General features: G+C 44.9%; 1 protein-coding gene across 2 annotated transcripts in view; it reads left to right on the top strand.

Moving 5' to 3' along the window:
• ADIPOR2 (adiponectin receptor 2) overlaps nt 1–25,762 on the top strand; it is a 52,154-nt gene extending 26,392 nt beyond the window's left edge. For both annotated transcript variants that reach the window (XM_024733132.1, XM_024733133.1), the window contains exons 3-8: nt 10,267–10,386; nt 14,004–14,175; nt 17,185–17,371; nt 17,547–17,734; nt 20,518–20,711; nt 23,076–25,762. In XM_024733132.1, coding sequence (XP_024588900.1) covers nt 10,267–10,386; nt 14,004–14,175; nt 17,185–17,371; nt 17,547–17,734; nt 20,518–20,711; nt 23,076–23,204 — 990 coding nt within the window. In that variant the 3' untranslated portion in view covers nt 23,205–25,762. The remainder of the gene's footprint in view (nt 1–10,266; nt 10,387–14,003; nt 14,176–17,184; nt 17,372–17,546; nt 17,735–20,517; nt 20,712–23,075) is intronic.
• Nucleotides 25,763–27,415: the final 1,653 nt, after the last annotated feature.

The raw sequence follows: 27,415 nt of genomic DNA, 5'->3' as shown, positions 1-27,415 counted from the left end.
TTTGACTATTCAGAGTCCTTTGTCATTCCATATGAATTTTAGGATTGTTTTTTCTATGACTGGGGTTATCTAAAAGGAAGTGGAAATGTAATAAGCAGAACTGGATAAGGCTTGACTCGGTTACTGAAGGACTAAAAGGTATTCCAGGCCAAGGGAATAGCAGATGTGAAGACTCAGAAGTAAGAAATAGCATGATGCTTTTAGGGAATAGTAATAATGATAATAGCTAACGTGTTTTGAGTATACATTGGTGTATATTGATGTGTGAACCTGCAAAACGTCTGGTATAGCTAGAGTGAAAGGTACAAGGGTTTCAGTTTGTTAGCAAGTGAGCCTAGACGATTGGGGCCTAAAATCCAGATCTTTAGCCTCCCAGTCCAGTGTTCTTCCACCCTCCAGAGTTCTTTCTGAAATGTGTAGTGTTGTGTACTGGTTAAAGTGGATAGACCATTACTTCTAGGCCTCTGGCTCTAAAGCATCAGCTCTTTTGCTGAACTTTATAGTTTGTGTTTTGTAACCATCTATAGATAAAAACACAAAAGAGGCATTTCAAACCAGGTTACCCTTGATCTTTAGTTTTATGACTTTATTTCGTATCTCTGAGTTTTTAAGGTATTAAGTTGAATAAAGAGAGCAGCCTTTATGGTTGTCCTACTTTTCCTCTGCTCCAAATTCTTCTTCATAAATGGGGACTGGAGCCAACTCTTCATTCATTCAACCTAGGAATTATTTTCTTGAACTGATTTGCTTTAACCAAACTCATAAGAATGCCACTGTTTATTAGTTTATCATAAGAAATCTAACTTGTAATTAGACTCCCGTCTGCCAATCACTTCATTTTCTTTTCTTGAGGAGGTCTACTTAGGAAATTCAGTTAAGATTAGAGGCAGTTGCTTTGTGAGAATTAAAAAAAAAAAACTTGGATGATTTTAAAGGTCTTTCCCATCAATCTTTGATAGCGATAGCTAGTCTTTACAGGCTGAGTCTGTATGTTTCTAGGCTGGCCAAAGTGAGTGTTCAGATAGACTGGCTGTTGTACCTCTGTTGGACGACAGCAGAGATGCAGTCATCGGTGCTTACTCTTTCAGCTATCATTTTTTGAAGACCCCTTAATTTCTACTAACCCCTGTGTTTGTGTGTTAGCTATATCAGCTTGCTAATGCCCTTACTACACATTGCAGATTTCTAAATTTAAGGCTGGATTCATTCAACCTGTCAGCTTTCCAAAAAGACCATCAAAATAACCTGTTGATGTTATAACTGAATCACTTTGCTGTACGCCTGAAACTAGCACAACGTTGTAAATTAACTGTACTTCAGTTTAAAAAATGGTTAATAAAAAAAGCAAGCAAACAAAAATAACCTGTTGATCAGACTAAGCGAAGTTTCTTACTTACTGCGGTGAGAGTGAGCACACTCTGAAGCGTCTTGCTTTGGAAGGAGAGGCCGTGGCTGGCTGTGGGTAGGGTTTGCGGTCTGACTTCTCGTGGTCTAAAGCAGGTCTTGCAATACAAAGATCGTATTAACATTGCGCAGAGCTTGTGATAGATTAGGACAGTTGGAGCAAGTCTGGTGAGCAAGTTCTTACTTGATAAGTGAGTAGGTGTGCCCAGTTCAGTAATTTATTATACTAAGGAGCTGGTTGAGCGGTCTAATGTTAAGTGAATTTCTGAGAAGCTCCTAAAGCTAACAGCAAAGCTACCTACTGGTTTGTACCTTAATCTTCCTGGGCAAGGGTTTCCTGAACAAATGAGGTCATGTTGTGTAGGGGCCTTAGATCTTAGTCCTCATAGTTACGTGAATGCAGAAGCCTCAGTTCTCACTGACCTCTGTAGGGCATATACATTTTAATCAAACTTTGCCGTTCCGGCCTCTGGGTATCTTACCATTTCCTTGACCTTTATCTTCTAACTGTGGATGGTGTTATGACCGTAGATCTCTGTGGCACTTTGTCTACTGACTTCAACTAGTATTTAAATATATAATTTATGTCTTGCTACTCCGCTAAATGCACCCTAAGTTTCAGCTGAACTGAACTAGTCTCTTTTCTTCAAAATGGTACTTTTGGTTTTCCCTCTTGACAGTTCTTTTAATTCGTCTTTCCAAAATTCTATTCCTCATGCAGCCTTTCCCGAGCTCCACACTCCGTCTTTAAACTGGCTGTGCCTTATTTCTTAGTCATTTATGTAGCTAATTCAGCCCCTTATTAGATTGTATGCCCGTGGAAGACAGAGACTATATTTTACTCTTATTTTTTTTTTTTTGCAGTTCGCGGGCCTCTCACTGCCGTGGCCTCTCCCGTTGCGGAGCACAGGCTCCGGACGAGCAGGCTCAGCGGCCGTGGCTCACGGGCCCAGCCGCTCCGTGGCATGTGGGATCCTTCCGGACCGGGGCACGAACCCGTGTCCCCTGCATCGGCAGGCAGACTCTCAACCACTGCGCCACCAGGGAAGCCCTACTCATCTTTTTAAAAATCCTCTTAATATTTATTAAACTGAATTACTCTGTTGAACTGAGTTGGGCTAAAGCAGATAAACGCCCAATAGACTGATGAATTATTTTCATATAGGACTTTCATCTTTATCACTCTGGTTCTCTCTTTCCAAAGGTAAAATACACTCCAGAGAATTAACATTTTAGGTTGCAGTTTGTACGGATCATCAGAGTTGGATATTGTTGTGTTTTGAGGTATAACCCACTTTAACTCTTCTCACAGATGGACTTCACTGAAGATAGGAGGAGGAAAAGATTTGAAAGTGTCTTTGTACTCACTTCAGAGCACTGACCTCTCTTTAAGTTTAAATATAGTGATTTATTCATAGAAAGCCTTAGAGAATTAAGGTTTATGCCTTTATTTTAGGCAGCTTTGGTTTTAATTATCATTTACAATGTCCTGTGTCTTCAAAACTTATTTTGATAACAGTTAGAGATATGACAACAGGAGCAGAACAGAGCAAATGTTTAACCCTTGTATGTGATCATCTTAGTATAGATGCAGTTTAGTATTGAAACAGATCTTTGGGTGCTGTGGTTTAGTGGCTACTAGAAGGGAAATTAAAAGTAATTTCCACTCATGACAAGGTAGTTCTTTAGAGTTAATATTGGAAGACAGATGTTTTTATATATATAGTGCTCAGCACAGACTTTCCAAACCGTCATTATGTGGCAGAGCTATAAACTTGCCCGTGTGCCCTGGAGAAAACATTTTTGTCTTGTGTTCTAGCCACTGCTTGACTCTACCACTTAATTCCTACATGTTAACCTCTGTTTAACCAGGGGAACTATATTTACCACCACCCACTCTGTGTAGATCCCTAATTAGCAACTCCACAATGCTTGAACACAACAAATAACTATTTATGGTCTAGTGTTTTCGACATTTGTTTTTTGAAGACATGTTGGTGAGTATCCTGTTATAGGAGGGTGGGAAGTGGGGATAATGTTTGGTAGATCAGCAGACTTATTAATACTTTGCTCTTCTGAAGGAAATGTTCTTTTATAAAAATTCAGAAATCTTGCTGACATGTTGGGATGGGTGGAAGTATTTATCTTTACTGGGGTGTGTATTTGACCACTGACCACATTCTGCTTCATAACACATACACTGGACCATGGGAGGTGGAAATATTACCGTTGGTGGTATTTATTAATAAAAAACTGATCCCCACCCCCCCAAAAAAAAACACCTGGATGAAGCTACATATCTTAGTAATGTAATGTACAGTGAAATTCTTGCCTTACATATAGGATCGCGTTCTTTGAATTGAGGTTAGCTCTTTAGAAGCACCATTTTGGATAGAAGGGCAGTTGTAAAAGATGAGAAGAGAAATGCATACAGGCAGCCCTGATGCTCTGCGAGTTTCCAGCATGCATGAGTTTCAGCTACCATGCGTTCGTTAAATAATATCAGTCCCTCCACAGTATGGTTCAGATTTTAGTTACTGTGGTTTATTTACTGTGAGTAATTCTTAAAGTACCAACTCTCTGCTGTCTCTCCAGTCCACAGATGATGGTGCAAACAGTAGATGTTCATTGTATTGATGACTTCTTTGAAAGTCTGTCAGTGACTGGTCAGTGTACATCTGTTACTCACTTAATCCATGAGACAGCAAAGTGTGTTGCTTCCCAGTGATAAACCCATGCGACCCTTTATAAAAATGGATAATCAAAAGAGGGAATAGGCTGACAAAGATAAAATGAACGTGATAATGGCGAACGTGAAAATCAAGTCAAACATAAATAGGAGTTAGAGAAGCAATAGCTGACTGTGGGAATGTTGGCACTGCCTGCCGCCACTTACAGAGATTCTAGATCTGCAGCCAGAGGATCTTAGTGAGGGCAGGCTTGTCGCCATAAAGGAGTATCGTGTGACAGAGGATGTGGATGGCCAGTGGCAGGCAGAAAGGTCAGATGAAGGGAATGCCTAAGGATGGTTCATGACTTTGAAAGTGCAAAGAATAAAACGTTGAAACCCTGATCCAAACTTAGAAAGTACGACAGTTTGCCAAGGCGTAGAGAATATGCTCACTGTGTGTTCTAAGTTAAACAACAAGAAGGCACACACTGCTCACATTGCTCTTGGTAACTTTTTTTAACCAATAAGCGGTTAATTCTCAGTGTTTCTGTTCTAAAATATAGCAGGCTAAATAAATACTGGTTTTCACTAGTCTGTTTCTTTGTACATGTAAAACTGACAGAGATTTTAATGTTTTGACAGCATTTTGTTCAGGTCATGCAATAGTCCCCACTGGTCATTAAGATTGCCAAACGTGATTTTGGCTTGCACAGTTTTTACATCCTGAGCTACCATGTGGAACGAGGGCTGTCTGTATGTGTCGTGGCCTTTTGGCCCAATGTCTGTCACCCACAGAAACAGGCCATTTCATAACTAGAAAAATGTGTGAGGGGAGTGAATAGAGCAGGAACTCTGTGGACCTGAGTTGAATTTCTGACTCTAGGTGTGTTACCTTGAACACATCATTTAACCTCAGGTTTCTCATCTCTAAAGTGGTAGCCGCTCAGTGAATACTTCTTGAGTGTTTTGAATGAATGCTTACCATTTAGCCCCGGCACTAGTAACCACTTATTAGTAAGTAGCTCACTTATTAGCATCTTTCACAGAGAAGGATCTGATAAGTTTTTTTTTTTTTCTGATGTGAACACAGTATTGAACTGTGACATACATAATTTGAGGTGTATAGACCCTCTCATTGTTTCTTCAGATCAGAGTTTCTCACTCCCTGGTGACATTTTGCCATTGTAGGATGTTTAACAGTATCCTGGCCCCTACCTACTGGATGCCAGTAGCATTCCCACTACTTGTGACATGTAAAAGTGAATCCAGTTATTGCCAGATGTCCCCTGGGAGCGGGTGGGGGTAAAATTACCCCTAGCTGAGATCAACCTGCTTTAGACTTTTAAAGTATTTTCTTAATTTACTTCTCTCCTTTCCTGTTTCCCTTCTTCAACCATACCTTCTCTCTGTTGCCAAAGTGATAGTTTCCAAATGCAAGTCTAGTGCTCAGCTTGCCCTGCTCTCATATCCATTAAATGCTCAGTCCTGCCTGCAGGGTAAAGCCTGAAGCCCAGGAGCATCAGAAGCTTTCAAGGAGCTGGTTCCTACCGAACTCCACTTCCATTCCTCTCCCTCCGTTTTTTTTTACTTTTTTTTATTTTTAAGCATTTTATTGAGGTATGATTTACACAAACATTGTATTATGGGGTAATTTAAGCACATTGAAATGTGTTTAAAATGCCCAAATCTTAGATATATAGCACAGTGACACTACATATGTGTGACGACCACGCAGATCAAGATTCAGATTATTTCCATCATTCAGAAACTTCCCTTTATGCCCTTGCAGTCAGTAACCCCTCCCTCACCCCCATTCCCAGTGGTCGCCATTATTGTGACTCCTACCACAGTAGATTTGTTTTGCTTGTTGCTGACCTTGATACAAATGGAATCATGTGATACACACTGTCTTAATAATGGCTTCTTTCACTTGGCATGTTTCTGCTACTCACCCATATTGTTTTGTGTCAGTTCTTTATTACGGAAGAGTATTCTGTTATATAAATCTATCACACCTGTTTATCCAGTTTCTTATTGTTCGACAATTGGGTTATTTCTGGTTTTTCACTATTATGAATAAAGCTACATTGTACGTCTTTACCTTCTTTAAAAATTTTTTATTGTGGCAAAATTTATAATGTAAAATTTGCCATTCTGACCCCTTTAAAGTACACAGTTCAGTGACACTAATTGTGTTCACAGTGTTGTGCAACCATTGCTGTGACTTCCAGAGTTCTTCATCACCCCAGAGAGACTTAAGGAGCAGCTCTTCATGCCTTCCTCCCCACAGCCCAGTGTTTGGGAACCTCTAGTTTACTTCCTGTCTCTGTGACTTTGGTTATTCTAGGTGTTTCATGTAAGTGCAGTTGTTGTGTGGGGGGCATTTCACTGAGCATGATGTTCTCAGAGTTTATCCCTGTGGTGGCCTGCGCCAGAACTTCATTCCTTGTTTTTGTTGTTAACTTTTTATTTTATGTAGGAGTATCGTTGATTAACAATGTGTTAGTTTCAGGTGTACAAGGAAGTGATTCAATTATACATATACATGTATCTATTCTTTTTCAAACTCTTTTCCCAGTTAGGTTGTTACAGAATATTGAGCAGAGTTCCCTGTGCTGTACAGTAGGTCCCTGTTGATTATCCATTTTAAATATAGCCGTGTGTATATGTCAATCCCAAACTCCCTAACTGTCACCCCCCCACTGTAACCATAAGTTTGTTCTCTAAGTCTGTGAGTCTGTTTCTGTTTTGTAAATAAGTTCATTTGTATCATTTTTTTTTTAGATTCTGCATGTGAGCATACGACATTTCTCTTTGTCTGACTTATTTCACTCAGTATGACAATCTCGAGGTCCATCCATGTTGCTGCAGATGGCATTATTTCATTCTTTTTAATGGCTGAGTAATATTCCATTGTATATATGCACCACATCTTCTGTATCCACTCTTCATTCCTTTTTATGACTGACTAGTATTCTGTTGTTAGCTAGGCTAGGTCTCTTCCCTCATCCACAGGCATTTGGATTGTTTCCTTACTCACCTCCTTTGGCCTTGCATCACATTTACTTTGTTGCCACAGCTGTGCTAAACTCTGTACTCTTTGTATGGAGCTTTTTCTTCCCTCCGTGTTTTTGGATTCGGGCTGTTACCTTTCCCTGTCATGTCTGACTGGTGAACTCTTAACGCATTTTCCAGGGCTTGCTTCAGATGTTACCTTTCTGGAAAACTTTCTAGCAGTGCCAGAGTTAACTTTTCTCTTTTCTGTTTGCATCAGACCTTGTCCATACTATAGACTAGCTCATTGCTATGGGTTTTTTTGGTTGTTTGTTTGACTTACAGGGGTGCCTTCCCCACTAGGCTGTGGCACCTACTTCAGTACGTAGCCCATCATCAGGAGAAAGACCGTCACTTATTTATGGCCGGAGTCCTAGGCCCTGGCATGGTCTCTTTTATTCATTATCTTTGTTCCTTAAACAGACGTGCAGTGTAGTGCGTGCTGTGAAAAGCATTTTGCAGGTGAGGAAACTGATGCTTATTGAGATTGTATGTAATTTTGTCAAAGATCACACAATTTATCATTAGCCAAGGTTTGTCTGGCTTCAGAGTCACTTTTATCCATTGGCAAGCCAACTTTTCCTAAAAACTGTTTAAGTGAATAAACAGTTTTTTCCTCTGTTCGGTGTTCAACCGAGACCATACATCTTGCATTCTCAGTGTTTTCTGTTTTCTTGTAATAAACATGTGTTAAGCACTGCTGAGAATCAAAGCTGTCCTCCCCCATAGCAGTGCCATTGTTCTCCTCCTCCCTGCTATGGGAAGTTGATAAGTTCATCTCTCTTTCCTGCAGACGTGGACAGTGGTGGGTGCCCACCCAGAGAGGTGCCCTCTCCTCATTTTCCTTTCCTCAGTCTGTAGTAAAGGTTACCTATGTGAAGCGCCTTCGCTTCTGCCAGTGAGGCTGCCTTGCCTTTCCCTGTCAGCGGTCCTCCACGAATCCAAGTGCACTTGATCCCGTTGGTATCGCAGACTGTCTGCAACTTAGTCAGGTTTTACTTTTGATAGTACAGGAAACATGTAACTGTGTTCTGTGTGCTTATTTGTAGTTTTATTGGAAACTGCTGGCGTGATTTATTTGTCTGAGAATCAAGATTGAATCCATGTTTCTGTTTCTCTTTGTGAAGAATGAACTGCATGTTAAACATGCATAAATACTGGACCTATTTTATGTTTTATATAAATTTACATTTTATACTTAAAAAAATCAGTCCGCTAATCATTTCAAGCTGTTGTCTATTTTCAGTTTTCATATAATTGATGATTTAATGGAATTTTATCACCTTTATTTTGTTTAATAAGGCACAATCCTTAAACCTTTTAAAGCATTAATTAATCTAGCAACTTGGTAAGTATATAAAATATTGGCACAGCTGTTCTGGGAGCAATGGAAGAAGACAAACATACACTTAAAATCTAGTTTAGGAAGCATTACCGTGAAAAAGTAACATTCTGTCAAATGTGAAATAAAACAGTGTAAGTCAGTGAACAAGAGCTGTACGTTAGTTGTCAAATGAGCAGTCTGGACTTGAAGTGCTGGAGAAATTCAGAAGAGGAGGCATGTTATGGGTTAGGTGGAGCCTACATTTTCTGGTGAAAATGGCTTCTTGTTTGCAGGGAATGAAACACATTGAAATGTTACAATGGTTTGTAGCCCTCCAGATGGCTGTGTTAATATCTGTGTTATTGAAATTTCACAGGATTGGGGGAAGCAATCTAAAAAATGTTCCTAGAAAGGTAGAGGGGCTGTGGAGGGGTGTGGGAGGGAAACATGGAACCTTCTTGAAGGAAAGGTAGAGAAACACTATGCGAGAGTAGTTAAGAGGTTTAAACAGGAACATGATGGTGATGGGCTGGCATGGAGGGCCAGGAAGGTAAGTTTTGGGTAAGTAGAGAAGGGGAGGGTGTTTTCTTGGTGAGAATACTAGAGAAGCAGATTCAAGATGGTTTTCTTGGAGAACATAATTAAAAAAAAATTGAGATTGGGTGCATAGCATGTCTCACATGCTGCCTAATAGCCTCTAGTTATCTTGAAAAGTGAAGAAAGTAAAATCTTAGGATTTCTTTTGAAACATGTTCAAATTCACGTTTTGTGGTAGATGACCTCCGTGTGCTCAGCGTCCCCGGTTAGTTTTCTGATTGCAGTTCTCCACCTCATGCGGTTATGGGGGCAGTGCTGTTCACCTGGCAGACACTTAGCTTAGGAAGTACTTTCCTGTGGTGTCATTATTCACTGAGTGACAGAACCACCAAATTTTAGAGAATGGAGAAGACTGGAGAGATTTAAACTTCTCCTTTTAGATGGAAATGAGAAAAATTGAGGCTCAGAAAGGTTGAGAGACCTGTCTACGTTAGCGGTTAAACCAGGCTTACTCCTGGCATCTCCTGAGTTCTAGTCCATTGCCCTTCTTACAACTTCATTTTGTCTAAACCAGCAGGCACCTTGACCTGGAGACTGCAGGTTGTCACGTCTTCCTGCATTTCCCCAGACACAGTGATCATTTCCTCACCTGTGTGGAAAGACGATGGGTTTCGTCTTTTTTACTTTTCCACTTCGTTAGTTTTAACCTTGGGCCACTTTACTTAGCCTCTTTGCCTAATGTTCTTTATATGTTTTGATGAGAATACTATTCTCGTAAGGGGGTTGTCAGGATTAAGTTAGATGGCCTTTTCTTTGTGCTCAGTGTATATTAAGAATTTGGTAAATGTAGTTTTTTTCCTCCTTTCTTTCTTTTCCCCTGGAGCACTTCCCACATTGTATTTATTTTACACGTGCCAGGTGGGATTCTTGGAGATTTCCCCTCAGTAATCTCTCAACTTTATATGTTTAATAGTATTATGTGGTCTATGGGTATAATTCTTAAAATAAAAAACAAAGCATTCAAGGCTACTCGTTGAATAGGAGTGCTGCTGCCATAGTTCAGTTGTCTGTCAGAGAAGGATCAGGCACCTCTTGTTCATTTTCAGTACTCGTAACAATTCTATAATAAACAGACCTTGCTTCCTATATATGTTACTTGTCTGAGCCTTGTTTTGACCTTAAGAGAATTTCATTGTAATTCTTCAAGGAAAAGGTATTGTTTGGTTCCTTTGGCTCCTGGTCTCTGTCCCTGACTGTTTCTGTGATTGCCTTGCAGAGCTTGGAGGAACGTCGGTGCGATGATGGAGCGTCTCAGGAGGACGAGGGGTTTATGGGCATGTCCCCCCTCTTACAAGCCCACCACGCCATGGAGAGAATGGAAGAGTTTGTGTGCAAGGTAAGGTGGCCCTTTCTTGTTGTTTCCGTGCTGTATGTTTAGTCCTTCCCAAACAGGAAACTTTAAGGAGAGAGGCGTGTGGCGGTGTGGGGGGGCAGAAGCAGTGTCAAGACTTTAACCCTGTTCAAGGCACAGGTTCTGTTTGCCTGCACAGCCGTGATAAAGGTTTGATAGCACTACATTGTCCAGCTGGGAAGCAAGGCTTTCCTGAAAATAGGTTCACAGAGTAGATGTCTTGTTGACCATTTAGACAAGACAGAATGGAAAAGTTGGGGGGGTTCGATGCCTGGAGACGCTGAAGTGCCATCTCCAAGTCCCTTGAGTCTGTTCTACTGTGAGCAGATGTGCTGCTCTTCTTGGGGGTCGTGTGGCCCATCAGACTCCTCTTCAGGTAGGACTTGCCCAGTTTTCACACACGTCTGGTATCTTCAGTGTAGCTGGTATGTTTTCTGATTCATTAGGATCCACGTGGGGATTTTCCCCCTGAAATGGTAACTGGAATTGGGGTTGCTTGTTTAGAGAAAATGGTCAGGGACCCTGGTACGGGTATAGCCGCTTGGTCCATTCCGTAGGAGCCCTGGCAGGCATGACCTGAGGTCAGCACAGCACAGTGTGTGTGTGTGTGTGTGTGTGTGTAAATTCATTTATTAAACATTTTTGAAGGACTCTTGATCATTTAGAGAAAAATTTTTCTGACACTTAGCTTTTTCATGAGTTTTATGAAACCAAGACTTTTTATGCGTGTAGTCGTAGATCCTGAAAACTAAATTTAGGTTTTCCTACATTCATAATGACTCTAGAAATAATTGGGGCCAGTTGACTTAGAGTCCTAAACTTTGGACCAGAGCTGAGAAGAGAATGTTATAATCTGGATATAGACATCTCTTCCAAGACAGAGCGATTGGGGAGTGGGGGGAGGAGTGGGGGGAGGAGTGGGAGGAGTGTCTAAACATTTATGGATCTACTTTTAGAGCCTCGGAAATTTGAATCATTGTTTGAAAACTGGTGAAGAAAAAGCCAAGCAAAACAATAGACCCATTCTAGTAATCAGTGTCTCTGGAGAATTGGCACAAAAGGATACAAAAGATATATTTTGTTTTTCAAAAAGCAAGTTTGGTGTTAAATCTCAAAGTTCAATAATATTCAGTGTCTGGCCATTAGGGACTTTTATATTAATGGATACGTGGGGTCCTGTAGCTAACTTGACTGTCTTTTTGTTCTCCCTTCCGAACCAAGAGTAGAGAATAAAGCAGATAAAACTTTCCAGTTTAAGAGCTAATGGGTGAATAAATGGGCACTTTTTTGCTACAGACTATAATTTACTGAAGGAAAAGTAGTGATTATTACCAACCCCTTATCATCCGCTAGCAGTGTGTCTGTGATCAGAGGGAGAGGCTTCCTGGGTCGCCCCACACACTGTGGCCCAGCACCAGACCGTCCTTGATAAACCTAATGACACAGGGTTCTTTCTTGGATTGGAAGCAAGTAGACCGTTTAAAATGAAGTGTCCTGTCACCTTGCTGGTCCAGGTACTTTCCCTTTTGGGAAAGCTTTTCTTGTAGGGATAGGGAACAAAACCATTTAGGCTTACAGAGCATCCAAGTTTGATCTTGGTGTCTCTTTCCCAGCCTTCAGTAGTTGCTGTTTACGAGCATCGTCAGGCCCATGTGGGATAGGAGGTGTTCTGTGGGTCACTTCTGTAAATTAAGTTTTGTGCATTATATGGTCTAATACAAACCTAGTGGATCATTGCTAAGATGTTTGATTTAGGCATTGTCCTTGTCAAGCTTATAAGTAGATGTGTCTTTGACTAAGCTGTGACCTTATTCTTCCCCAGGAGGGGAAAGAGAATACCTGTTTGGGTTGGCGTTTGGCTACACTGCAAGTTGAGCCACGTGGGTGCAGTGTCTGAAAATGACCCTAATACAGTATAATTATGAAAGCACAGCTCCTTGGTCCAGTCTTCAGACACCAGAACGTTTGTTTAGAAACAATGGGGAAAGTCGCTCTGACAGTGTAAGCATGTAAGAAACTCGGCATTCTTTTGGACTATTTTGGCTGTGTGGTGGATGACACAGTAGCACTTTTCATATGATCACAGCAGAGCTGTTTCCATGTTGTGAACTGCCTTGAGGGAGGTGAGGATTGATTTCTATCTTAGAAAATAAAATTCTCCCAAAATAAAACAGAGTAGCAGCATCTTGTAACAAATTATTTTATTCTGTTGTATGTTAGGAGCAAGCAGGGAATGGCCAGAGTAGCCCAGGCCTCAGGTTTTGAGTTGGAAGGTGAAAGGGCCAGTGGGGAGGGTAGGGACAGAAGGGAGAGTAAGTTTGAGAGTGAAGAGTGTCACTGCTATTCTTCAGTTGTTTGTGCCCACTCCCTTTGGAGTTCCAGAGGATCAGTTCTCTGAAAACGCCCCTAAGGAAGGATTAGGGGGAGCAGAGGACAGCAGACTCTTGTGGAGGGAAAGGGTGAGCATGGTGGCTGGCAGGTGTGGGGTTCAGCCGTGCTGCTGGCCACAGGGGCGTCGATGTCAGAGTGGAAGCCACAGGTAGACATGCTACTGCATCCTTCCTTGCATCTTTTCGGCTCAGCAGAAGCAGGTTAGATTTTAGGCTTAAGTGATTTTGTGGTGTGAGCTCACTGGGCTGAGAGACATGATTAGGAGCAGAGTGAAGACACACGCTTTTCCGGAGGGGCTTCCACACTCCTGATCCCTTTCCTTTAGAGTCTGATGGGGGCCTGACGGCGAGGAAAGGGGGGACCTAGAGGGCAGGAGGGCTGAGCCCCTTTGCCGGCTCCGCAGCGTTGGTCATCAGCTCTCAGGTGGCAGCCTGCGGGGACAGGCAGGACTGCGCATCACCTTTGGCGGGGATGCTGGGGTTTGCCGCCTCATTTATGAAGTGCTTTGGGTCATTTCCTGTGATCCTCACAGCTTCCTCACCAAGTGATCGAAGCACTCGTGTCCTTGTTTTATAAATGCAGACACTGAGGCTTGAGGATTTTGTCATTAATTAAAGCTCATTCAACTGGTTAATGGCAGAGATCCAAGGTTTTCTGACTCCTGTGCTCTTCTCCACTTGCCGTATTTGCTGTGATGGGAAGAGAAAGAGTAAGGGAGAGGGAGAGACTTTAGCAGAAGGTACATAAGTGTGAGTCTAGGTTCTTCTTTCACCAACAGGGATATTAAGTATAAAAATGGTCTTACTTAACACGACAGGGATTTTTCAGAGGTAAAGTCTGTGGTGGAGGATGAAGGAGGGGTGGGGTGTCTGTATGGGTGGAACTTCAGCCCCCTCACTCTACCTTTAGCCAGATTGAAACAGAGCTTGAAAGCACTCTTTTTGGGTATTTTCTATAACTTCATTTCATTTGCTCTTCCCTTTTCCTAAGAAAGGTCCTGTCCCCATCCCCCCCATCCCCTGCCTTTAAAAAATGTTTTTCCTCAGTCAAGTTTTTAAAACCTCAGAATATAGGACATTATACTTTTGAATGTTATTTGTCTTTCTAAAGATAAGGTATTTTTTCTCATTATCAGCCAGTGTGGTAAGAGATAGCTGTCAGTATTGCTCAGTAGACATTAAACTCCGACGTATTTGCTAATGTTCTTCCAGGTCTGGGAAGGTCGGTGGCGAGTGATCCCTCATGATGTGCTACCCGACTGGCTCAAGGATAACGACTTCCTCTTGCATGGGCACCGGCCCCCGATGCCTTCTTTCCGGGCCTGTTTTAAGAGCATTTTCAGAATACACACTGAGACAGGCAACATCTGGACACATCTCTTAGGTATGTAACAGCAGTGATACAATGTGATCATTCTGTTTCTCCCCCCACCAGTGTAATTGAGGGTAAGGACGGAACTTAAAAAATGTATTTTGGATTTGCCGTTTTTGTTTTCTGGATTTCTAATGATGAAGTTTCTCAGTGGTTGTCTCTGTGGTAGTCCTCGTTGACACGATGGTTTTATTATAGCTAGGTTGTATTTCTCTCTACTAGATTTTCAGACATGTCCTTAAACCAGGCAAAGGAAAAGGCACTGTACAGAATGGGTTTTAATGTTTTAATGAGCATGGAGAGGAAGGTAGTTATTTAATAGAAGTAAGCTGATTTTTGAAAGTCATTACTTAGAATATTCACAATTCAATTTCAGTTTGTCTTGAAGCAGAATGTGATCTATGATATTTCTTTCCATCATGATTGCACATTAAAGAAAGAATGCAGTGGAGGAGAGAACAGTCTTTTCAACAAATGATGTTGGGAAAAACTGAGTAACTATTATGCAAAAGAATGAAGTTGGACTCCTAATTCACACACCATATAGAAAAATTAAGATGGATCAAAGACCTAAACATAAGAGCTAAAACTATGAACCCATTAGGAGAGAACATAGATGTAAATCTTTATGACCTTGGACTAAGTGACAGTTTCTTAGAATTGACACCTAAAGCATAAGCAACCAAAGAAAAAATAAATTGGACTTGATCGAAATTAAAAACTTGGGACTTCGTTGGTGGTCCAGTGGTTAAGAATCCGCCTTCCAATGCAGGGGACACAGGTTCAATCCCTGATCGGGGAACTAAAATCCCACGTGCTGTGGGGCAACTAAGCCTGCATGCTGCAACTACTGAGCCCACACGCCACAACTAGAGGGAAGCCCGCATGCTGTAACTAAGACCTGATGCAGCCAAATAAATAAAATATTAAAAAAAATTTTTTAACTTCTGGGACTTCCCTGGCGGTACAGTGGTTAAGACTCCACAGTTCCAATGCAGGGGCCATGGGTTCGATCCCTGGTTGGGGAACTAAGATCCCACATGCTGTGCAGCGTGACCAAAAAATTAAAAAAATAAAAACTTCTGTATGTCAAAGGACATTATCAAGAAAGTAAAAAGGTAACCCACAGAATGGGGGAGAATATTTGCCAATCATATATCTGGTAAGGGTCTAGTGAAGAATTCTTACAACTAAACAGTAAAAAGACAACTCAGTTTTTAAAATGGGGAAAGCATCGGAATAGACATACAAGTGGCCAGTGAACACACGAAAAGGCGCTCGGCATCCTGAGTCGTTTGAGGGAGGCACAGTGAGCTACCACCTCACAATCACTAGAATGGCTGCTGCCACGAAGATGGAAAATAACAAGTCCTTGCCAGGATGTGGAAAGGCTAGAACTCACGTGCATTGCTGGTGGAAGGTAAAACGGTGCAGCCCACAGAAAATACTTTGGCAGTTCCTCAGAAAGTTAAACAGAGTTACTGGCAATTTTAATTCTAGGTATATATCCAAGAGAATTGAAAACATGTTCACACAAAAATGTGTACATGAGTGTTCTTAGCATTATTCATAATAATGCTGAAAGTGGAGACAGCCCATGTGTCAGCTGACGGGTGAATAAAATGCGGTATAATCCACATAATGGCCATAGAAGGGGTGGACTGCTGATAACGTACTACAGCACGGGTGGGCCTTGAAAACATGTGAAGTGGAAGGAGCCGGACACAAAGGCCAAGTATGGTATGATCCATATACATGAAATACCCAGAATGGGGAAATCCATAGAGACAGAAAGTAAGTTAGTGGTTGCCTAGGGTTGTCTAGTGGGGAATGGGAGATGGCTGAACAGGTATAGGACTTCTTTTTGGGGTAATGAAAATGTTCTAGAATTAAATGGTGGTGATGATTCCACAACCTTGTGAATATACTGAATAGTCTGGCCTGACCCCATTTGATGTGCATTTCTTACCCCGCATTTGATTTCCACTGTGACTGCAAGTTCCAGACTGCTAGTACAGTGAGAACAGAATAGACAGTCAAGTTTGTTGCTGACTTCTACTCGAGGGTAAATGCTTTATTAAATGGATCAAACAGAATCACTTAGTAAATGTTTAACTTCTTAATTTCTGTGCCAGTCTTGTGTTAAGTGGCCTTTCCCTAGGCAATAAGAACATGGTATCTCACTGTGAAGAACAGTTTAAAAACTGCTTATGAAATGGCCCAAATGGGCATTTCACTGTCCTTAACTCCCCAATCTGTTGGGCCAACGGGTGAGGACCAGAGAAGCATAAGGTTCCTTGACAGCTATTGGTGGAGAAAGCTGTATTTCCTAGCACAGTTTGGAGGTATCAGCATTCACTGCAAAGGAAAATGCAGAATGGGCCTTTGAAACCTGGGCTACAACGTAAATGCCAAAAACTTTATAAATGAAATTTCACATGGGATCTAGAGGTAGAAGTGGGTTTTTCTCCTTTTTTAGTTCAATCTTTTTTTTTTAAAACATCTTTGCTGGTGTATAATTGCTTTACAATGGTGTGTTAGTTTCTGCTTTATAACAGTGAATCAGCTATACGTATACATATATCCCCATATCTCTTCCCTCTTGCATCTGCGTCCCACCCTCCCTATCCCACCCCTGTAGGTGGTCACAAAGCACCGAGCTGATCTCCCTGTGCTATGTGGCTGCTTCCCACTAGCTATCTATTTTACATTTGGTAGTGTATATAAGTCCATGCCACTCTCTTCTAGTTTTTTGAGAAGTAGCAGGCATTGTCTGTTTTCTTTTTTGGATTAGTAGTAAGTTATTCTGTATACTGAGTTTGTGAAACTGAGAAGCATATGATACCAACAGTATTTGGAGTAGACCAACATTTTGGATAAGGTTCAGTTATTTGGAAAAATTTGGAAAGTTCTCATGGAACTTTCGATTTGGATGTCAGGATTGAAAACATAATCAGTATATAGCACTTCAGTGTATCTTCAAAAGGATAATCCTTTCTTTCTTCCCGTACTCTTTCCTAGGTTGTGTATTCTTCCTGTGCCTGGGGATCTTTTATATGTTTCGTCCAAACATCTCCTTTGTGGCCCCCGTGCAAGAGAAGGTGGTCTTTGGATTATTCTTCTTGGGGGCCATTCTCTGCCTTTCTTTTTCGTGGCTCTTCCATACAGTCTACTGCCACTCAGAAGGGGTCTCCCGTGTCTTCTCTAAGTAAGTACCTGCAAAGTCCATATTTGATCAGTGATGTAGAGTCCATGGGCTAGGGGAGAACTTCCAGCAGAGGTGGCAGGACCCTTGATACCATCCGCTGGGAACTTTGATCGGAACCTGTAGCAGGCAGTAATTTTTAACATTAAATGGATTTTTTTTTTTTTTTCTGTCCTAGACTGGATTACTCTGGTATTGCTCTTCTCATTATGGGAAGCTTTGTCCCTTGGCTTTATTATTCTTTCTACTGTAACCCACAACCGTGCTTCATCTACTTGATTGTCATCTGTGTGCTGGGCATCGCAGCCATCATCGTCTCCCAGTGGGACATGTTCGCTACCCCGCAGTACCGGGGGGTGAGAGCAGGTAAGAGCTCGCCGAGGGCCCACGCTGGACCCGCATCTATTTGCCAGGCTTCGTTAAAGGGTCACCGTTGCCCAAGCATTACGTGAGGTACTTGTGGTGCAAAGATGGAGAAATCACAGTTCCTGTTCTCGAGGGCCTCGTAATGTAGTAGGGGTGTCAGAGTGGAGGGGGTGCTGAGCTATTGCAGTTGACGTATTTGGGGCAATACAGTGTACATGAGTTTAGGCCCATACACTGTCCTTATGGCTGTGGCTCCGTAACCTTTGTAAAATAATGATTCCTCTTTCTCAGCTCAAGGTGTACTTTTTATAGTGATTAGTTTTTTTTGTTGTCATTTTTTGTTCTGTTATGTATTTTCATTTTATTAAAAAAATTTTTTTTCCTATGTATTTTCATTTTAAAATGTGTAAAAAAGAAGTCTTCACTCCCAACTGATTGTGTTCTAAACCACACATCTTTTCTGATGTAGAGATAAAGAGGCTTTTTGTATTTAGGATAATGCCTGTTTAGTTGGAGATCAGTGGAAAGCCAAAAGCCCCTTCCTGTGTGAGGGCCTAGACTGGTGACTGACCCCTCGGAGCCAGGGCTGTGTCTTCAATTTTCTACCCACCCAGTGTCAAACCCAGTACCTCCTGAGAATGAACAGGAAGTATTAGAAGGAGTACTTTTCCTTTCAACCTTTTTGTTTTAAACCATTTTGTATCAAAGTCTAAGCCACAGTTTATCTGCAGTTACCTAGAAGGTTAGAAGTTAGAATTAACTTCGTGTTAATGAGCACTGTTGTAGCTCTGTCCTCTTCCCTTTTGAGGATTTCTTTGAGCACGTGAGCAGTGGTCAGGGTTGGCTGCAAGTGTTACTGAACCAGGCCTGGGTCTGCTTGCCGTGCCAGTCTGCTGACAGCGGCTTGTGGTGGAGGACAGCGCAGCGTTGATGTTGTGAGGCGCCAGACGAGGGGTCCGGGGCGGCTAGTGCTCAGAAAACCTGAACTCCCTGACGCTTTGGGGGGAACAGTTTTTATAGGCAGAATTTGGGGGAGGTCTGCATGGTGTGTGACCTCCCTCTGATTGATTGATGTGGGGGTAACCGGGTGGTGTTCCAGAAACCTCAGTCGTTGGCCTTCTGGTTGCAGCCAGTCTGGGGTCCCCACGCTTGTGCTCAGCCTGAAGTCACCATCCTCCGCCGGGTGGGCCCCATTTCCTGTAGAAGAGCTCTGAGACATGCATCAGGTTGGGTCCCTTGAGGAGGAAGCGGACCGTGTGCCCCTTTCCTGCACTGTTGTTCTTGACTGCTCCGCCTTTGCTTCTGCATTCCCTCACTCCTCTAATTAGTAACAGTTGGAATCTGCCCTTGGAATTCAGGAAAGGTCTAGGAGGCTGAAACCTTTTTCCTGCAAATAAGAAATGGGGGACACGGAAGGGCTTTTGTGCCTGGGAGGGCCCCACCAGGTCCTGCTGGGTTTCAGTCCCCCCCTTTCCTGTGATATGCCTCAATCTTGGGGGGAACAGGTATTGGACAAGAAGACAACGTTTTGAATAGAGGCTGATCATGAACTCGCAGAGAACTTGGTTTCCCCAGCGGTGCTCAGCTGTGGTGTTCAGCCCGGAGCACGAGAGATGGGAACGCTTCGGTTGAGTGGAGCTGCGTGGCCTGCGGTCTGTGCACATCAGAGGGTCCACGTTCCTGAGCCTTTGGCTTTGGGAATGATGGGCACGACCACGAGCAGCCTCCGCTTAACACGTGGAGGAGAAGCGCAGTGAAGGGATAGGAGCACGATGGTTTCGGGGGGGTGGGGTGGGGTAGGAAATAGTGAGTCAGCACTGCCCTTGCTCCACCCTAGGGGATGCCCGTGTCATCTACGAGTGTGCACTCGGCATTGGTGCACAGGTATTGGTGCACATCGGTGGGCGCTTGCTTGTAACATCCAAAGCAAGTAATAGGCACCTCGTTTTTGAGAAAGCTTATTACCAGATGGTGGTTTGTTTGGCAAAGGTCATTCTTACTTGTGTGTCAGAACGTGGGAGCAGCTCCTGGCTGCTGAGGGACGTCCCTGTGGTGCTTTGTTGACCCACTCCCTTCACAGTGGTTTTAGATCCGCGTTACCTCCCTGGACACAGTCTGATTTTTTTTTATATTTTTTATTTTAGTCTAGTTCATTAAAAAAAAAAAAAGCCTCATCCAGACTCAGTTTGTCTCATAACCTAGGTCATATCCAGAAGTTTGAAAAACACTGCTGTAGAGGGTTTTGAGGGCAGTCCGCTGTGATGGAGCCTTGCTGACACACTGTATCTGACCGGTGCTCTGGGGCCCTCTCCCTTCCTCATCCCCACCTCCGTCCTTTCCACCCTACTCTCCCCCCAGGAATGTCTGGTGCCTCAAAGGGAAGATGAAGTATGTAAAACTGCTCTGTACTGTGTCTTTAAAGTATCTGTGTATCTGTGTATCTTTAAAGAAGCAGCATTTAGGGGTGCTTTGAGCAAACCCCTAGAGCTGTCTGTTTCTAAAACACTCAGCAGCATAATTCCAGACCCCTTGAAGACTGCTGACTTGTTAAGTTAAGCCTTTCTCAACAGGAGGCTCTTTGCATTTGTAAATAGATCTCCTTTTTAGAACTTAGATGTGCTGTCTTGCATGTCAGAATCACAGAGTTTGAAGAACCTTCATTTTCCTTTTGACCAAAAAGCTGATGTTGTTGCATCCTGCTGTGAAATATTCAGTTTACAGAATCACTGGTACTGTGCCAAAGTTCTCCTTCCTCGTTTTCACTGTGTTCTTACGATTCCCAGGAGTGTTCTTGGGCCTTGGCCTGAGTGGCGTCATTCCCACCTTGCATTATGTCATCTCGGAGGGCTTCCTGAAGGCCGCCACCATAGGGCAGATCGGCTGGTTGATGCTGATGGCCAGCCTGTATATCACGGGAGCAGCCCTGTACGCTGCCCGCATCCCCGAGCGCTTCTTTCCCGGCAAGTGTGACATCTGGGTGAGTATGGTCAGGGGTGGTCAGTGTCTATCCGTCCATCTGTTAGTGGGTTATTGGCAGACGGGGAAGTGGAATAATTGAGGAAGGTTCAGACTCACAATCCAGATATGTGTATCCTAGCCCTCAGTCTCCCTCATGATTTGTGTCTCTCTGGACAGTAAGTACCGTACTGACTAGTGTTTATTGGTAACTGACATGCGGTGGTGCCTGGCACAGAGCTGAGGGAGCGCTTTACAGGGACGGCCTCGTTAGATACACTGGCCCCGTAAAGTGTAACAGCTGCTATCAGTGCCTTCACTCGACAGCTTGGGAAATGAGGGTTCGGGAGATTAGGTAACTCCTTATCCAGCACCCCTGCCTATTAGGTGGCAGGAGTGGAATTTCAGTCTGTGCCCCTGTGCCCTACACTGTGTGGCAGGTCTTCTAGTCCTTCTTCGTCTGGTTTCCTCGTGTATGAGATGAGGGTGACAGAGCAGGTTTTTACCAAGGTCCTTTTTGATACCAAAGTTCAGTGATCTGTAATGAGGGACTGATACACGTGTTTGGCTGGAAGAGGAGGTAGGATAACTAGATGTGGTTAATGGTAAGAAAGGAGGAGAGAGGGGGCAGAAAATACAAGGGACCAATAGACAGACACTTTTGTAACTGAAGGTGGCCTGAGGCGTGTCAACAGTGCGGTGCTGTCTGACGTGGGATCCGACCTTCCGGGATTCTGCTCCTCCTGCCGCTACTGATGATCACAGACTGAGCTGGTCCTCTGTCCCTTCAAAGCTTAGCTCTTCATGTAAAAGAAAATGCTAATTTAGGTCATCTTTGGAACTTCGAATGATCAAATTTATCTTTCTGAGATTGCCTCATCATGGTTTTGACATTGATATGGAGGAATTTTCACACCCCTCCCCGCCTTTTTGGAAAATGAATCCCCTTTGGCTTCCTAGGAAGTATTTCTTCGGAAGTGGCTTGTGGATCCCTCTAGTTTACACTTCTAAAATCAATGTCTTTCCCTTGATAATTGGTTTTGCCATTTTTCATGTTGAGACTATAATGAGAGAATAGTGTAAGTTTTGAAGTCATACTTGGTACACTGAGCAATAACCCCCTTTGATATGAACTAGCATTCGGCAGAACAATTAAATCAGAACCATCACATGCTTGTAGACCAGCTTCTGACTTGAGAAGGAAGTAGAAGGCCCTGCTTTCCTAGTCCTTTTAAAATAATAATAATAAATAAATACATTTATTTGTTTATCTTCGGCTGTGTTGGGTCTTTGTTGCTGCGCGCGGGCTTTCTCTAGTTGCGGCGAGCGGGGGCTACTCTTCGTCGCAGTGCACGGGCTTCTCATTACAGTGGCTTCTCTTGTTGCAGAGCACGGGCTCTAGGTGCGCGGGCTCAGTAGTTGTGGCGCACGGGCTTAGTTGCTCCGCGGCATGTGGGATCTTCCCGGACCAGGGCTCAAACCCGTGTCCCCTGCATTGGCAGGTAGATTCTTAACCACTGCGCCACCAGGGAAGTCCCTTTCCTAGTCTTTTTTAAAAAATAAATTTATCTATTTTATTTATTTTTGGCTGTGTTGGATCTTCGTTGCCGTTGCGCGGGCTTTGTCTAGTTGCAGCGAGCGGGGAGGCTGCTCTGCGTTGCAGTACGCGGGCTTCTCATTGCGGTGGCTTCCCTTGTTGTGGAGCACAGGCTCTAGGCGTGCAGGCTTCAGTAGTTGTGGCGCGCGGGCTTCAGTAGTTGTGGCGCGTGGGCTTAGTTGCTCCGCGGCATGTGGGATCTTCCCGGACCAGGACTCAAACCCATGTCCCCTGCATTGGCAGGTGGATTCTTAACCACTGCGCCAGCAGGGAAGTCCCCCTCTACTAGTCTTTTGATGTCGTATCTTCATGTAATTCTGGCGTCTTAGAGCTGAAGGAAACTCTAGCCACCAGGTATTTTGACCCTCGACCCCATCCTGGAAGTCCCTTTGTTTCCTAGGAGAGCAGCATTTAAATGATGTCCTAGTCCATGACAGCAGTGAGGGAAACACCCCTGTGTCTGACCGTCGCCTGCTGCTCGGCATCACGGGGTCCTCAGGGCTTTGTGGCCTGTTGGCAGCACCTGCCCCGAGTCCACCAAGTCCCCAGTGTCAGGCACGCATGTGTTCATGTCTCGAGCTTAGGGCTGCAGCTTGATTTCTGTGGGGACAGCTGGCCTTCAACTCAGCAGGATGTGATATGCCTGCCGCATGCTCCGAGGTCTGTGGATGCCTGGAATCTGAGCTGTGGCATCCACCCCCACCCCCTGCTCGGCGTAAATGATCTTCAGGACCTTCTGCCAACGTTTAACAATGTGTCTCTCTTCCCCCACACCCCGCCCTGCTCCAGTTTCACTCCCATCAGCTCTTCCACATCTTCGTGGTGGCCGGCGCTTTCGTTCACTTCCACGGTGTCTCGAACCTCCAGGAGTTCCGCTTCATGATCGGCGGAGGCTGCAGTGAAGAAGATGCACTGTGATACCTGCCGGTGGCCGGGGACTGTGACCCTTAACCAGGGCCTGTGGTGCCTGCAGGCCCCCCCACTGGCCGGCGACGCCAGTACCGGAGGAGCCCCAAACCCTGGCAGCCTCGCGGGCTTTGTGATGCCCCAGGGCTCCAGGTGGTCTGCAACTGGGAAGAGAAAACAAAAATAAATCCCACCTCAGAGGTGGAGAAGAGGAGAGACGACCCAAACCCTGCCTTGTTCTTGGGTCTGCCGAGTGAGGGCACTGTGAGACCTGGGCAGGCTGGCTTCTGATCCGTGTCCTGCTTCTTCGTAGATGTCGGGACAGTTTAGCTGGAGGCTCATTCTTCTCCCTCCTCTCTCCTGAAAACAGTAACGCAAACCAGTTTCGGTGAACATTTATATCCTATAAGGGGTGGGGTGTGCTTTTGGGAGAACAAAGAAATTAATGTAAATAAGATTTCTAACTTACTGTTTAAATAAAAATTTATATAAATGTTTAAAACATAGGGGTAGGGGAGGGAGGGACGATTTTTGTATAGAACGAAACATGCAAGTACCACACACTGTTTCAATTTTGCACAAGCGACGGCAGGATGATCAGGTGACAGCCCCAGAATGTATAATGCCTTGTGCACCAGGGTGCCTTCTGAAGGCTGGCATACCTTGGGCCCTGGTGGGGCAGAGCCTACGGCCCAGCCCGGCAGTCGCATGGCCGCTCTCGCATCTGAGAGCCCTCGGGAGCCCCAAGGTGGACGGGAGCAGCGTGCGTTTTCTCAGTGGAAACAGCACGTGAGAGGCTAACAGGATGTGTTAGATCAAGGCTCTAGTGACTGTGTCATTAGAGAGAGCCACCTACTTGGGAAAGTCACTTAGGCTGGCAGAGGGGGCACTGTTGCACAGGGGCCCATCGCAGTCCTTCCTGGCGTCCTCTTCAACTTGGTGGCGACTTGGCTGGCTGCCAGGGGTGGGGTGGGGGTGAGTGTTCCGTGTCTTTGCTGTGGAGCTCTGGACCACCCTGTACGTTTTCCTCCATGAAACTACCCTTCCTCCCCCCGGGAATAAAAATCGACCTTTCCTGGCATCACAGTTCCTGGCATGGAGCCAGCCACAGAGGGATTCCAGGTGCCCCCGACACATTTACGTGGGTGAGAGAACGTTTGCCTGTGGTGCTGTCCTGGTGACCCTGGGTGGCAGGTGCATCACCTCTCCACGAACAGGAAAGCCAGCGGCATGCCCCTAAAGCAGAGCCCACTGCCCTGCCAGTGCCTGAGTGGCCAGCACCCCACTTTTCAAGGCTAGTGTGGTGGCGAGTCTTACAAGGAAATGCTATGTTATTGCCGTGGGGTCTGGCCAGATCCTGGAAGCTGTTAAGTCTTTGAAGAGCTGCTCGAAGTGAAAAAGGCTGCTCATGTCCCAGAGGTGCCCTGTTAGGGTGTCAGAAGGCGGTAGGGGAGGGTCTGGCTCACGAAATCCTGACCTGGGCTCATGGGAGGGCCATCAGAATAACCCTTGAGTCCAGTTTCTTACTCTCAGCCAAGATTCCAGGCGGTTAAACTACATCCTCGGGGTGGCGGGGACTAGCAGTGAACATCGAGTCCCTGAGCGTGGGGGTTGGCAGCCTCCAGGGGGTGTTTGCGGGTATGGGAAGGGTCTCCTATTTATTCAGTATGGGGTTTTTCCTTGGTTATACTTTCTCGCCCCTTCCAATCTCCAGCAAAAGCTGGGAGCCAGGAAGAAAGAATCCATTGAAGAACTTGCGAAGAACTTAAGATTGATTCTGAGTGAGGTCGCTGCCCTGGGTGCCGGGTGGGCTCAGCGAAAGACTCAGTGGGGGAGCCGGTGCCGTGCCGGCAGAAGGATGAGCGGTGTCACTCCCATGGGGAAGCCCAGCCCAGCAGGACAGGCCCACCTGGGAGGAAGCACACTTCGCTTCATGAAGCAGCAGCACATATCAGAAGCCACACTTGCTCTTCGGTCACGCACCTCGGGGGACAGGGCGTGTGTCTGCACAGCCCTGTGACGGCACCAACAGAAGCGGCAGTCCAGGGCCCGGTCGCCCCACACTGCAAAGGAGGGGCGGAATCTGGCTCAACATAGCACAGACCCTTAGGAAAATGAAGCTAACACCACTCGAGACGTCCTCCAGTAGCAGCCGCCGCTCGCTCTGGGGAGCGTGGCGGCGTGTACGCCCATCCGCGGGTGTGTCTGCAGCTCCTACCCCGCCGTTCGCGCTTGTCTCAGCTCGCTGAGAACTCTCACAGGTTGGTGCCTGGATGCCTTACTCTCAGCAGGCAGAGGCTTGCTTGCTCTGTGCAGATTTTAATTTTCTTTTTGGGTCCTAGGCTGGTTAGGACCGCTAACAGCTTCATCCTTTCACCATTAAATAGTGGCCTTTTCAGTATTTTCCCCCTTACCGTTTATAAGTTGCTGAAGCCACAAAGCACAATTTTGGGGATCATAGAGGGTTGGGATTCCAGAAAGGCATTTATGTGATGGTTCCATTCACCATGGGATTTCCCTTCTTGCTGTATTGCTCACCTTCTAATAAAAAGAACCAAATGGAATATGAACTTTGTTGTTTTTACTGCCTCAACTTTCCTTTTGGTACTTCTTACTTGAAGCCTGAACTTAGTCACTGAAGCTTAAATTTTCGGAAATGTCCCAGTCTGAGTGCTGAAGACCATTCTGAAAAAGCTCTCCGTGGACTAACTTTTCAACAAGTTAAGATCTTCTGGAATTATTAATAGAATTCTTTGGCCACTAGGGGTAGTTTCTATACTGAATAGAGTATCTGAGGACATTTAGGGGGTGTGTGTACTCAGTTGGGCTACCAATTGTTTGAAAGTTATATTGTATACTGTCACTTCCACATATAACGTTGAGGGTTTGCGCAAGTTGAAAATTCTCGCAATTTTAGATAGCCTTGTAATTTGTGTATTTTGCGTTTCCGTTGAATTTTCTTAATGTGTTATAAGGCAGGCAGGATAGTAATGAGTTAATAAAGATGGTGCAGTTTAAAAAACAAAGTGCTTACGCCCAACTCAGATTTTCCCAGCCTTCGTGCTTTCATCATAACTGGGGGTACCAGGTGTAGAATGGAGGGGAGAGCTAGCTCTAAGGGGGCAGTTCTTAATTTATTGTTAAAGTTACAAAAATACTACCTAAGGAGTGCCTCATGCAGAGGGATCTGTGAAAGGCCTCAATGCCTCATCTGACGGTAAGCAGCACCCACCGAACACGTCTCTTGTTTTATAGGTGAGGAGGCTACAAGAGGTGGGTCTGACGCCCATGCCAGCGTTCTTTACACAAAGAAGAACACCGGATTAAAGGGTCTCATGTATATTGACCCGAAGGTTGGGCGTTTGTTAGCCCTTCCGTGTAATTTGAGAAAAGAGAGGAAATCCCAACCCTTTTGCCTTAGGTAAATTTAGTATTTTCAGGGGGATTTCCAGTATTTGGATGAATTCTCACTTTAAGTGTAGAAATTACTTGAGGGTTTTTGCGTAGGTCACCCGGGAATGGGAACTGGTGCCGTCCTGTTCTTGGTGACAGTCCTCGAGGCCTACAGACACCGCCTGGTTTTCCCTAGTCCTTTGCTGAGCTGGAAGGCTTTCTCAGCCATGTCCGTGGCCTTGGAAAGGAAGTGGATAGGGATGTTTGAATCTGGGCCGACGGTTGCTAGGGCTCTGCGGCCTGGAGACGGCTCCAGGTGCCGTTGCTTCCGAATCGCCCCAGGAATAATCCCTGGTCTCCAGAGGGGTCTGCTCCGCACGGAGGACTGACCCCAGTCCCTGTGTCCCGCTGGAGGGATTTTCCCACCTTCAGCTGCCTGCCTTGGGGCAAACAAGTCCAGTCCAGCCCTACCTTCCGCAGTGATGGCAGATGTCCAGCCACGCGGGAGGGAAGGCCTCTCACTGCTGCCCTGGCCTGGGGACAGCACCCGGGCCTGCTGGGACCCGGCCCCGCTTTCTCACCTGTGAGCCCAGCTCCCCGAGGTCAGCAGCCCTCAGATGAGCCGCAGGGATTGGCTAGCGTCTTTGCCAACCTCTTGCTCTCATTCCTCCTCCGTGTTTGCTTCTTTGACTTCGAGAGGTGTCTGCTCCCTTGCCCTCCCAAACCGAAACTCCACGTGGCGTTGTGAAGCGGTGGTTGGAGCCTTTTACCTGACAGCAGCACTTCCATTAAAATACACACATTACTAGGCAGGCTTAGGAGTTAGTATA

This window comes from Neophocaena asiaeorientalis, unplaced genomic scaffold (genome assembly GCF_003031525.2).
Source record: "Neophocaena asiaeorientalis asiaeorientalis breed wild unplaced genomic scaffold, Neophocaena_asiaeorientalis_V1.1 scaffold150, whole genome shotgun sequence".
In the NCBI taxonomy this organism is placed as follows: Eukaryota; Metazoa; Chordata; class Mammalia; order Artiodactyla; family Phocoenidae; genus Neophocaena; species Neophocaena asiaeorientalis.
Note: the sequence above shows the minus strand (reverse complement) of the source record. Positions and strands in the feature narration are given on the sequence as shown.